This window comes from Chaetura pelagica, unplaced genomic scaffold (genome assembly GCF_000747805.2).
Source record: "Chaetura pelagica isolate M959 unplaced genomic scaffold, ChaPel_1.0 scaffold111, whole genome shotgun sequence".
Classification (NCBI taxonomy): Eukaryota; Metazoa; Chordata; class Aves; order Apodiformes; family Apodidae; genus Chaetura; species Chaetura pelagica.
Window position 1 is genome coordinate 3,602,021 of NW_009952153.1, and position 13,880 is coordinate 3,615,900.

The 13,880-nt window shown below is 44.6% G+C and overlaps 1 protein-coding gene across 1 annotated transcript in view; it reads left to right on the forward strand.

The window, feature by feature from the left end:
* The window catches only part of LAMP5 (lysosomal-associated membrane protein family, member 5), a 10,245-nt gene extending 2,633 nt beyond the window's left edge, over positions 1-7,612 (forward strand). Inside the window, exons 2-3 of the mRNA XM_010007159.1 lie at positions 1,372-1,560; positions 7,434-7,612. Of these exons, the coding sequence (XP_010005461.1) occupies positions 1,372-1,560; positions 7,434-7,612 (368 nt within the window). The remainder of the gene's footprint in view (positions 1-1,371; positions 1,561-7,433) is intronic.
* The last annotated feature ends 6,268 nt before the right edge of the window (positions 7,613-13,880 follow it).

The following is a 13,880-nucleotide window of genomic DNA, read 5'->3' on the forward strand; positions in this document are numbered from 1 at the left end:
AGTTTAACGGGGAAAAAAAACCACAATAAAGTCGGGACCAGATGCCGGTTTTAAACCGTGTGTTATTTCTCCCCAGCCCCCCCTTCCCGCCCCCCCTTTATTTTAATTTTTGTTTCTTGTTTTTCATCACCGCAGTTGCTATGGGAGGGAGAGCCCAACCTGTAGCCAGTTGTTGTGCTGTCCCAAGCTTTCCCGGGGGGACCCAGGGGCTTAAGGGGGTGGGCAAGTAGGGCAGGTCCACCCGTCTGGAAAAAATCGTTTCCTTTCTTGCAGGAGGTGTTTTTAAAGGTTAATTATCTCCCCAGTTCTGATGATGGTTGAATAGGTGGGAAAGTGGTGGTTTCCCAAGACAATAATGGACACCAATATCCACACCCCTCCCTACATGCCTCTGCACCAAACAGCCTCCTCTTTGCTTCCCGAGTTGCCATTCTTTTGGCTCTCTCTTTGGTTTCATTTTGGTTCTACTCAGGAATGAGTTGTATTGCATTCAAAACTGAAATACTGTCGTTTGCAAATTGTTTTCCTGTGAGATTTTCCCACTCCAGTGAATGATGTGTTAAGAGTTCATGGCGTAAGATGCGCTGGACATGGAGCTATTTTTTCCACTGGTGTTTCTGCTGTTTGTGTCCCCACAGCACAGTGGTGGCCATGCCTCATCACTCTCTGCAAATGAGAAGCACTGATTTGCTTTCTGTGCTGCTGGAGGGGAACAAAGGGCTGCAGGAGAGTGGGAGGTGGAAGGCAGCCCTCATTCCACCTTGCTGAGCTGTATTCGGCCTTGGCTTATAAAACAGGCGTGATGTGATGGGAAACTATTTTCTCACGATCTATACTTGGATGAAACGATCAGGTTGTATCTTCAGGAAGGGTGACATGTCCTGTTGTGCTTTGTAGTGAGGTCCCCAAATTGCCTTGCTCTTTTCCACCTGAATTAAGAGCCTAAGTGCAGCTGCAGGAATTACTGTTTCCCAAGTGTAGGGAGTACGAGCATGGTCCAAGGCTGCAACCTGCAGATACATGAATAGAAGCTGTTACTGTGACTTCAAGGACCTGTGAGATGAGCACAGCTGGCAGTGGCAGAGCCGACTCTCCCCTTTGTGCCAGCAGGACCATGCGCTGCAACCTTCCATTCCCTCCCATGGGCAGGCAGCCCTGGTGTGGAAGCTGCCCTGGCTGTGTAGGGGTATCATGTTGAAAGCACAGCCCCTCCCCAGGAGAAAATGCTGCTTTAAGAGCAGTGGAGTGTGTGGCCACCGCATTGCACACCACCTGCATCCCTTTGGGTTCAGCTCATTATCTTTGTTAATAAAGTCACATTGGTCCTTCAGAGACAGGACCTGACCTTTGCTGTCTCTGCCCCTTGGCCAGCTGGGAAGCACACGGTCACCTCTCACGGGCTCTCTGCCCTGGTCACCCCAGCTGGGAAGTCCTACGAGTGCCAGGCACAGCAAACCATCTCCCTCACCTCCAACCACCACCAGAAGCCTGTGCAGCTCCTGCTGTCTGAAGTGCATGTCCAACCCTTCGACATCACCTCGGATTTTGTCTTCAGTGAAGGTAAGGAGTGGGGTGAAGGCACGGCCTGCACCCTAGGGTGCTGATGCTGCCGTGGCCTTTGGGGGTGGTGTAGTGTACTTAAGGAATTTTGGTCACATCTTTCTCCAAGTACCTTCTCCTGCTCCCTCTGGTGGGTTGCCAGTGCTCCCTGCAGTCCCTGCAACCTGTTCCCTGCCTCCATGGCCCCCCCCAAAAGCCTGTACAAATTCAGCCCAGCTGCTGTTTGGTCAAAACATGGCCTATTGTTGCATGTAGATTGGCTTGTGTAAGGACTTACCTAGCTAGGTTGCCAGCAAGCTCCAGAATTTCCTGGTCCCTGGGAAGCCCAGCGAGGCTTGGGGGTCTCCTTCGCAGCACAGAAGGTGCGTTGGTAGCGCTCCAGGAACTTTTTAGGGCCACTGCACGTTGAGGAAAGCTGGCAGCTGTGGTGGAAGGAAATACTTGCAATGCACCTTGCTGGCTTGAATTTGAGGAATGTTCACTGCAAGAGTGAAGGAGGCACAACAAAGACTTCAGTCAAGCACCTTTTGCACCAAACACGGGATGCTGTTCCTCTTCACAGGTTTCCTTATTGTTAATTGTAGATAAAAGTAAATGTGAGTTAACTATGTTCATATCAAAGGGTTGTACTGAAGTCGGCAGCAATACTCTGTGGGGAAGAATTCCTCCAGATTTTGCCTTTTTTTAACCTGAGGACCCCTGTAGTGCTCCTTCTTGGTTTCCCCCTGCCTTTTCCATCAGGTTGAATGATGGAGTGTAAACATGCTCACCTGAATTAGGGCTCATTCCCCCTTTTTACAGTGCCATCTTGGCAAATGATTTAACTCCATTATTCTAACAAGACACAAGTAAAATCTGTAGTAGCCGAACCTTTTCAAGAACAACCTGGGAAATGGTGGTGTCATTTTCAAGCCTAGCATTAAAAACGTGGGGCTTTAGTATTTTGCATGTGGGAAGTATTTTAGAGCACAATAAAAAACCAGCACTGACTACAGAGCCGAGCACTTACGGTCGTGACTCACATTCCTCTAACAGTTGTAGTAAATACGTGCTATTATGTATGCTGGCTCTGCATGACTAAATTACTCATGGCAGGGCCAGTGTAGTATGGAGTAGACTTTGTCTTTTTTTTTTTTTCTCTGTCAAAGTAATACCATATTTTGCATAGGTTACAGGGAGAAAAGGGTAGGATTTAATAGTTTCCTATTGTTTTTTGTTGGCACGTCTTCATCCTCTCCCTCCTTCTGTGGATCCAGGCTTCCTGCGTTCAGGGTTTGGCTGGGCAGACCCTGCAGGCTGAGAAAAGCATATTTAAAATATGTAAGTCTGGACTCGGTTTTAGCTGCCTTGTCTCTGTGATATCAAACTTGTCAAGTTTGAGAGCTCACAGTTAAAAGGGGCTACTTGCCTTTATTTTTTTTTTTTTAAAAAAAAAGCTCTTTGTTATCAGGTGGTAAATTGGTTTTGTTTTGTTTTCCTTTATTGTAGTTCAGGTGTGTTTTTCTCCAGGACACAGAGAGACCTGGGCTGGTTTAGCAATAAACACCTGTGGGGAATTCCTCCTCCTGAGGAAATAACTGGTTCTCTCTTTGTCAAGCTTTTCGGTTTTCAGTTGTTGCTCTCCTTAGTCAATGACGCTTCCTTTTGTTGAATTCCACTGGCAGTTAAATAGCAAAGAGCACCTGGAGAGGATGGTTGGAAATGCCTGGGAGCTCATTTATCAATTAAGCTTCACATGAGGCTCTGCCGCTTCTCCCAGCGGCGCGTCCCCACCAGCCCTGCAGACTGGCGTGTCCTCAGCACACGCATGGCAAAACATGGTCCTTTGTGGGGCCCCAGAATCACTGCCAATCTTAAATTACAGTAATTAGCCCTCTCCTTTTTGGTTCATTAATTTCCCATTAGGTAAAATTCCTATTAATTATGAACAAGCTACAGAACATTTTAGAATATTTTAGAATGGAGAAGGAGACCTGCTGGAGCAGAAGAGCTGTCGAGATGCAGGAGGGTCAGGGCTCTCTTACCACAAAGAAATGGGGGGAAAGGTTTTGTCATTAGTCCTGACACTGTGCTGTCTGGAATAGATTAAAAAGCTTGTAGGGAATGATTGGATTATTTTTTTAGGACACTGCTTTCAACTCTTACAAATACCTACATATGTATAACCGTTCAGAAATGTATTTACCTTTTTTGGTTTTTTTTCTCCATTCAGAGCTTGGGATTTTAATTTACTTATTTATTATTTGCTAGGGAAAATGTGTGTACAGTTTTCAGCTTAAAAGACCAGTTAAAAAAGAGCCAGATCAAGAGGGTGTGAGGGGAACATTAACATTGGCAAGAGAATCCCACAGAAATTCTCAGCTTTTTAATGATTATAATGATGATCAAAATAAAGGAAAATACTAATAAAAAGGTCAAGAATGAGAGGCTGGGATCCTGGGGGGGGTCATCTCCCTTTGAGCCACCCCAAGCAAGGGCCATATTTTCTGAAGGGTCCCTGGCACCAAGTAGCTCCTCTCTGCAAGGTCTGGGACTGCATTTTAAAGAAGCACCCAGTCTGTCTTTTCGTTGTTATGTTTTAACCTGATCACTTATCAACACCCATCTCAAAAAAGTCCATCCTATAACGTCGGACCCAACCGGGCTGTTTGCCCATCCCTTCCACCAGTCCCTGCAGCATTCCTCAGGCTTGGTGGTGACTGCGGGCAGGGGCCGGTTTTCCTGCCGTGCTGCTGTTTGTTTGTGCAGCAGGATGCTGAGACAAGAAAAAAGGGCCTGTCGGGTGGTTTCACAGCCTAGTGCTGAAACTGGAGGAGCACTCACCATAGAAACCGTGGCGGTACGTGAGCCGGGGTGCCGGAGGCGGCTCCGCACAAAGGAACAATGAGGAAGGTGCTGAAATGCCTCCTTTGTGTCCGCCCACCGGCTTTGTTCGACGGGCCGGGTCTGTGGGGCTGCACAAGCCGCTCTCGGTCCCACTCCGGCACAGGGATAACACCGCGGGGAGCGGGATGCAGAACAACTACCGCTGTCACCTGAACTTTTCCCATAGCTAAAACTTGCCAGGGACCTTTTTCCTTTCCTGGACTGAGGGTAGAACCCAACCACCTGTTCAAATACTGAGATCCCTGTGTGCTGAAGCAAAATACCTGGGAAAAATCTGATGGGAAGGGCTGCTGTCCTGCAGAAGGCATCTGTTTGAAATACAGAGTAGGTCTCTCTATGTGACGGTTGTTGTGTCCATGTATCAAGCAGCTCACCTGTGCTTGATAGGGTTGAGTGTCTCGGTTTGTGCCTGCCTTGGACTTGACGCAAACCCTTCTCCCCTCTTGCTCCCTTTTTGTATTCCTTTGGCTGACAGACCAGGAATGGTACTTGTTACCTGCTTCCCCACGGGGCTGTGGACCTCCACACCTATGGAGTGCTTTGAGGTCTTGGGTGGAAAATTCCATTTGAATGTTGAAGTACACTGTTATAAATGTGCAAATACTTGTACTTGTTGTAAAGTAATGTTTTTAACATATTCACATACAAAGTTCATCCCCTAGTTCTCCCCCTTTAGTTCTGCTGCAAGTGTGTTTGTGCTTAGCACTTTCCCGTGCCTCTGTGCTGGGTACCCCCAGCCCTATTCCTGTTCTCCCTGTGCTCTCTAAAGAGCCCAAACTTTGGCTGTCTATTCCAGAAAGAGAACATGGATGTGTCTAGTGGGTAGAAGGTGTTGGTAAGCCAGGAGATGGCTGTCTGTAAGGCTGCAGAGTGCTCTCTGCCCCGGGAAGTGTGGCAGGGGAGAGCAGCATGGTTTGTGGATCTGCTGCTGGAGGCTGTGAGCTTTGCTGGAGGGTTTTCTTTTTTTTTTTTTTTCCCCTTTTTAATCCTCTTTACAAAGTGTGAGGATAAAGACCTATCTTCCTTGGCTGTTTTCATGAATTGACACCTTTTCGAGTTGTGACTCAGACACTTAAAATACAGCCATGGCTTTCCATGGGTGCTAGAGCTTTGGCCATGTCCTCTTGGCACATTCTGTGCTCTGCAGCCAGTTTTCTTTGGCAAATATGGGCATTTGAATATTACAAGGAGATGTGTTAGAATTGGGTTAGTCCTCTGCATCACAGCACTGGTGTTCTTGGCTTTTCCTTCTTTAGTGCCTGAAGACCCCCACGTTCACCCCATCATCTCCACAGTCAGGTCTGGGGATGCCAGCCTGCTGCTCCATCTCTGCCTTGGCAAGTCTGGTCAGGCCTTAGCATACTAAACCAGGAAGAACTGAATAAAGTTCTAGGAACCCAGTTTTGGGAGCTAAATAATAATCAGAATTTTTTTCCCGTTCTCCTTAATACAAACAAACCAAACCCCTGCATTGCAGCAATTGCTGAATCGCCTGGAACACAGTCCTGGTGATTAATCACTCCTCTGGTGAAACAGTGAGCAACTGGAACAGGAAAGGACATTTTTGTGTGTATGTGTGTGTGTTAGACTGCATTTATTTTTTTTTTTTGTTTTACCTAATTTACAGCTCAGAATGTTTCCCGATGGCATCACTGGGAGCCCGGTGCGGGGAGGAGGGCTCCACACCGGGAGGCCACGGAGCTCCTGGAGGTGCTGGCACTGCTGTCACTGCTGTCACCTCCTGCCTGGGCCTGGGGGGTCTTGGGGTTTTTCCTGCTCTTTGCCAAATGCAGTTAGATTTGCAGAGCTTTTGCTGTTCCTGGTTATCACAGACCTGAGTCTTGCAATCGGCTGCCTGGGGAACCCGTCTGGATGGTCTTTAGCGGTGGGAAAAATTAGTGGGACCCTTTGTATCTGCTCATCTAACATGCAGCAGTGGGGCTTTTTTAAGTAATAGCTGGTTTTACTGTTTTCATCACATCACAGAGCACTGTCTCTCCTATCCTTTTTTTTTTTTTTTTCCTTTGGAGAGTTAACATTTTTCTTCTTTTTGGTCTGGCAGCCCCATCTCAGCAGCGTTGGCTCTGCCCATCCATCGGCATGGATAAGCAAGAGTCCCATGGGGGAAAAAGTCCATTGTGATCCGTCATTCAGGCCTGCAGTAGACTGGAAGTGTAAGGGATCTGACCTAGGATTGCCAGCATAAATTGTTTCCTAACCTTGGTGGCTGTGCCTTTGAAAGCTGAATATAAGTGTTTTCCCACTGTAGCCGAGATTATTATTAATTTCTAGCAGTTTGTTAGACTATGATGTGGACTTGCAGGCCAGAGAGAAAATCACCGGGAAGGCTCAAGTTGCTTCTGCTCATATTTGACAAAAATGTGGGGTGCTAGGATGCTGTTTGACCACAAACACACTTGTGTTCTGTCAGTACAGGTAAACTCCCCATGGGGAGCTGATGTATTGCTAGGATTGATCCTGTTAGATTGCTGTGAGCCTGCAGATAGAGGGGGGAGGCCTTTTAATGAGCAGGGTAAGTCTGGTGCAGGAATAAGGACTTAGTGATGTTGAGGTCTCATGATACCGTATTTATAGACTCCATAACTGAGTAAACAAACCAGATCTTCAGCCACAGTCAGGAAACTTGTACTTTTGCTGTGCTGTTCCCAGCAAGACTATTGCTGTAGTGGTGTAACAGAGACCTGTAGAGGAGTTTATCAGCATTAAAGTGTTTCTTCCCCATGTCAGCTGTTTTGATAGATGTTACCTCTCCTTCCAGACCTTGTGTTGTGACACTTCACTTTCCTCCAAAGCAAGTGATTTTTGCTCTGGGACTCCAGTGGTGGTTCCTGTCTCTTCTTGCTGCTGTAGCTGGTTTTTTGCTGCACAGGGACCCCCAGTGTGGAGTGATGACTCTGGGGAAGGTGGTTTGCTACTTTGCAATGTCTCATTTATTTCTCTCTTTCCTTTTCTTTCCTTCCCTGCAGAACACAAGTGCCCAGTGGACCAGAGGGAGCAATTAGAAGAAACCCTGCCTCTGATTTTGGGCCTGATCTTGGGGTTGGTTATTGTGATAACCCTCTGCGTTTACCATATCCACCACAAGCTGACAGCCAACCAAGTGCAAATTCCTCGGGACAGATCTCAGTACAAACACATGGGATAGGAGACAGGATCGAGCAGCCCACATATTTATCAGGTAGAAAAAGCAAAAGCACTTTTATTTTAAGAGTGAGGAAAGATTATGGGGAAGGAGAGAGAGGGTATTCACAACACCTAATCCTGGGTATGTCCTGGGGGTGCACACATTAAGGATGGGCTTTAATATAGTGGGTGCAGATAATATTATAATATTAAAGACTGTCTCTGCAAGGAGACTCAGAGCATCTGATTTTAGGAGTCTGTCTGTGGCAGTAGGTGGTATGAATACCTTCTTAAGAGGCTGGGCCGATCATTTGGGAACAGAAATGCTTCACATTTCAAAGTTTAACACCGGGGGCAAACCCAGCTTTTTTCCTTTTTTTTTTTTTTTTTTTTTTTTTTTTTCTTTCCCCTTTTTTCTCTCTCTAAGAGACTCCTCCCTCCTCAGTGCCCTGCTCTGGGCAGCATTCAGCCCTTTCTGTTCCCATCTGTGCAGGGGCAGGGCTGTGGGCACAGAGCCAGCACACATTAAGATCCTCTAATGAAGGGGCTACGACCATGTTCCTGAGGGTTGCACTCATGTTAAGGCAAGCATGAAGGCAGTACAGGTGTGTTTTGAAATAAATATGTAAAGGCCATTACTTCAAGCTGGTATAAACTGGAGTAACTTCAGTGCAGCAGATCACAGCCAGCTGAGGTGATCCCACACTTGAGGCTGAGCAAGAAAAGTTTGTTTTTGCTTCTTGAGCCACATCTGAATTCAAAAAGTATTGATACATAAATTATTAAGTGCCATGCTACTGCAAGTCAACTGAGAAATGCTTCTGGCTGGACATCCTGCACGTATTGTGATTGTCGTTGAGATGTTACATTGCTGCCTGCAACTGGTATTTTCACAATGAAACAAGCAAACAAAAAGAAAACAGAAATGTTAAGGTTACTATGCAGATTATTCAGGTGTAATCTAATGTAACAGAACAAAAATATAAGGAAATTCTTGAAATCTCTCCTTAAATGTAGACCATTTTTAAAATGAATTAAAACATGTACATATATAATACATTATTTGCCTTCTTATTTTTAAATTATATAGTGTTTTCTACTAACCCCGTGATATCTAATGGACTCAGTGCAAAAATATGGATGTCAAAGGTAGGAATTCTAGCAGTATTTTGTTGCAGGTGGTTTGGTGAAGACATGGTTGTGGCTCAGTATTCTGTGTTTTGTTTTTTTTTCTTATTTCTAATATTTTTCTAATCTCTTGGTTGTTTCTGTCTTACTGTATTGTGGGCAGTGGGGAGCTTCACACTGATCCCATCTGGTTTGCACTGAAACTTTTGGCTTCCCTTGGCTTTGTTATTACTGCAGCAAGAGTTAGTCTAGACCTTGTGTTAGCTTAGGGTATGGAAAAGCCTTTGCTGTTCTAGAACTGATTTGATCCAAATAAGAACTCATACAAACTGTCCCCCTTCAGTTTAAAACTAAGAGGCCAAGGAAAATACTAATTTCAATGTTGAGGAGTGCAAGAAGAGGAATGTAACTGCTTTTTAATGCTTCAGCCTCCTCTAAAACTTATGAGGTGCTTTTTTGTTGAAAGCAAAACCAAAGGGAGATGTAGCAAGAGCCTTCCTTTAGTTCTGTCTTATTCCTGGACTCATTTCTATGTTATGCTCACCTTTTTATTTTCTCATTTTGATGTAAGGAGCAAAATTACAGTGCTAATGATGCTTGTAACTTTGCCCTTTTCTTTTAAAACACCAGTGAAAGAGTTTTGGGTGAGCTTTAGGCTGACAAAGGGCCACTGTCTACAATGAATGGATTATTATTTAAAAAAAATAATAAAATAATTCTTTTAGAGGTAGACAGAAAAAGCCATAGGTAGCAGGAGGGTGAGTAAAAGGATTAAAGGCTCCTCCTTAATGGAAAGGGGCTGTAGTTATCAGCTTTGTCCTGCCTTGCTCTTTGTCTGCCCTCCAGTCAGGAAGACTCTCCCAGCCAGCTCCCTCCATCAGCCTGGAGCATCTGCTCCTGTATTTGACATCCAAAAATAGAGGGGGAAAAAAAAAAGGAAGGTAACAGCTGCACCACAGACGTCAGAGGAGCCCCTCCATTGTCATTTGTTGTCTCCCTGAGCACATTTCAGCACGGGGGCTGCAGGAATGAGCTGTTGGGTTGGCAGGGTTATGTTGGTGAGCAACAGTGGGGCAGGACATGGTGGCAGAATGGGGATGGGAATTGCACCAAACTGGAGAAATGCCAGGCAATAAGAGGCAGCTCCCCACCCAGCTGGTTTCCTCCCAAGGAGCTGCAGGTCTTCAGTGTCAGTAGGAGTGATTTCTGCTGGTTGAGTGTAGAGATACAAAAGAGTTAGGATGTTTTCTATGAAAAGTGGGGAAAGAGAAGGGCTTGGTGACTAGAAACCAAAATTTCAAATGGCCTAAAAAACTTCTTCCTTTCCACTTGCCTTTAGAAGGAGCTTTACAGGGATAAGGAAATCCACATCACAGCATTTTTGTGAGTTTGATTTCTGATTTCTCCAAAATTTTTAATCCAGTGAAGGGGGATGACTATACTATTAGCAGCTGGTGGATGGAGCTACTGGCTGAACATATCTCCAAGTTGGTTTTTAGAGCAGCTAGATTTTGTTGTCTTGTTCAAATAAACCTGCTGACAGGTTTTAGCCCCTAAAGTTATGAAGTTGCTTCCCCATTTTCAGAAAGTGAGCAAGACCCTCCTGGTGTAACAGGGAGACTCTCTTCAACATCTACACATATTTGAGATGGAAAAAAAATGTTAATTTATGGTTGACTTTGCAAACTAGTATTGCTTCAACCTGCAGTGGCCCTACATGGGCAGTCATAGCAGAGCAGCCCTAGGAAAATGCTGTCTTCCCCACTCATAGGAAACCATCCTTGACTGATTACACTGCTTGAGCATTGGCCTGTGCATCAAAGTGGTGGCATTAGCCACCTGATGAGAGGACAACCCTTAAAAGTTGATGCAGCTTTTTCAGCCCTGTGCCTTTAAGAATTTTGCTGCTTTTCATGTCAGGTGATAGAGGTTTCCCTTAGCTAGTGCTCAGCATCACTGTCAGGTTCAAAGTGTCTGTAAGCTATCAGGTTGCATGAATACAGCAATTGATTTCTTGGTTTTATAAATTATGATAGAAAATAATTTATTTTTTGACTGAATACATTGGAGTAACTGGCCATACATGGAGGTCATCCTCAGCTGGTCAGCAGCTGGAGATGTCTTCTGGGTGAATGGATGCTCCCAGCATCTGGTATCTAAAAACCCCCAAACAACTAGAGAGCCAATTTTTTTTTGTAAGACACCCAACATGGGCAAGAGTGTGCAGTCCACAAGGTGATGGTGATGGAGGAGATGGCTTCTGCAGCATGGACACTGCAGGGACCAGGATAAGGGCTTGAGAGCCATTGGATTGCTGGAGATGGGACCTGGGAAGATCCTACCGAGGTTACCTAAGGAATGAATTTGGAGAGTGGGTGATGAACATAGCTCAGGCAACTGGGTAGCCCAAGGTAACAGGCTATGGTTAGTCCTTGCTTTTGTGCCTGGCTTTGGGTCCATTTGAAGTGCTGTGCTTGAAATAGCCAAAAACAAGCAAGTTAAGAATGTATTTATTTAGAGTGATGGCAAATGCATTTTGAAACATTTACTTGACGTCAGCAACCAGAAGTAATAGAAAACCCAATTTGTAAGACCTGAAGATGCTCAGGAGAGCAAATACTATTGTAGCTTCATTTTAGCTGACAGATGCTAGTGCAGAGTGTGGGAGGAACAGCTTCAGTAGGTATGGGAGCATGGTCATGAGCCACAAACTAAGGATGTCTGAGGACAAAAAAAAATATATATTTATGGGACAAAGAAAGGAAGGTAGAAATGTCTGAAGAAATATGGGCTCTCTGGAGTACTTACTTTGTGGAGCTGTATGGGTGTGCTAAGAGCTTCTGAAAATTACCTGTACTCTGTGAGTGACTACAACGGGATGCCTGGGTGTTTCTTCATTGCTGACTCATGCTGAGCCATGAAATTATTCTGTGTGTGGAGGAGTTGTGTGTTTGTGTTTGTGCATGGGTATGTGACTGGAGGGAGTGGGGAGGAGATCTCTCAGAATGGTTAAATCATGGTATCTTGAGGCGACATGAATATTTCTCCTATAATCCTCTGCATCATTTGTGCCAGCCTGACAAACCGACTGGTGAGTCCTGCCCTGGGAAAGCTTCTTTTTGTGCAAGAAGGGGGAGGCTGGTGTGTGACAAACCAGTGCTCTGGGTCTGAGCAGGACTGGCCTCTCTCGGGGAGGGTGGGAAGGTCCCAGGGGGAAACACAGTATGGCTTCCTCATCTAGGTTTTTGCATAGGCTGATGAGCCAGGTTTGAACTATTATTTACCCCTCCCTCCACCCATTTTGGGTTTGTTTGGTGTTGGGTTTTTTGTGTGTGACATAGTGTATTCAGCTCACAGGCTGTGTTGTTTTGCCACACCCTGTTGCGCTACAAACCGAGTGCACAAGCCATTGCCAACCCTTGGCATTTTGCTCCTTATGGCAAATTAAAGATGGATTTTATTGTAGTTTATTATTTCAGCCATAGGGAGGTTCATTTGCCTTTTCTAACCTGCTGGTCTTTGTTAAGTCTGATATGCTTGGGACTATGGTGAAATTCCCTCCTCCCCCTTGTTTTGGGTAGAGGCACAGTAAGAATCTCAAGAATCCTTACTCGTGTCCTGTAATACATCATAGGTGTTTATGTAGTGATTGTGCCATCAATCAGCAACAAAAAAAAAATTGACACTGAGCTGTTCTTTTTTTTTTATTTTATTCCTATCTTTTTTATTTGGAAAGTTATAGCCAGACAGCACTATTTTACTCTTCAAGTATCTTAAACTAATAAATATCATTAAAACCCCCTACAGACTGATTATTTATTTTTTTTTTTTCTGCCACTGACCTGTCAGACTGTGGCTGGTGGGTACAGGTTTCATTTTTGATCCAGTGACTTTCCTAACTCTGAGTCCTCATGGAACTCAAGCTCAACCCCAGTGACCTTCACTAAGGGTGGGCTTTCCCAGCAGCTCCTCATGCAGGAGTCAGGATGTGCCTCCAATGAGAACCAAGGGCCTTGGGCTAAGCAGCTGCTTTCAACACAGACACAGCCACTGTCACTTTAAAGTTATGGGGGGGTGGGGGGCAGCTCTATAAATCACTATATATTTGTGTGTGTGTTTGTACATCTCACATATATCTAGTTCAGGACCCTCTTACTTATTTTTTTTTCCTTCTTATCTGGTTGGTCCAGTGACTGAGTGAAATTTAGGCAACAGAAACACAAGGTATGGGGGAAAAAAAGCACACTGGAAATGAAAGTGTTTATCAATTAATTTATTTAACTTGCATGTGCATTTGTCTCACCAGTAGTTGGTGTTGACAAAAAAACCAAAACAACCACTTTTGAAAAACGACAAAACTTTCAGTAAACTTGATGAATACTGTTAAAGTATCTAATGATAAGAAAGTTGCAGAAAATTCTTCACTCGTACAGCCTAAAATGTGCTGAATGTTGAAGAAACCCCCCCCCCCAACCCCTTTTTTTTTAAATTCAAAGATGGTTAACAAACATTGACTTTTGTGGCTAGTAGCAGTAGTACAGGTTTGCCTGTATGTTGTTGCCTTCCCTGGTGCAGCCTGTTTTCCTGAGTTGTCAAGACTACAAAAGAGAACCACCTTGGCATGCCATGGGTGTCTGCAGGTGGGTCCTGGAGTGTCTCTGCGGTGGGGTGGCCTAAGCCAAACACATTGTCTTGAGTGTCTTCTTCAAATGTGCAAACAGGGTTAAGGAGAGAGAGCAACGGGGCATAAGACACGCATCTGTAAGAACGTTTATTCAATGTTCAAGTTCATGTTTAGCTCCTTTTACTATTTTTTTATGTTGTTTTTGGTTTTGTTTCTTTTTTAAAAATGTTTCTCTCCCTTCAAATATTCTTTAACTTTTTAAGGGCAGTATTCAAGGAGCTTCTTTACTTTTGGCAACTCTTAATCCCGGAGGAAGACTTTTAAGAAACAGCTCCTGCCAGGTTTAGATGTTTGGTTATACTTTACTACAATAAATAACAATTTATTCACTATGAAATTCCCTAATAAGAAAGAAACTGTGTTTTCAAAAATTGGCTTTGTGTTCTGTAATGATACCATAAAATGAGGTCAGTAAGAAAAAAACCCCAAACAAACCCTTGAAAAACATGGCTTTTGTATTATACATAATTAAAAAGAA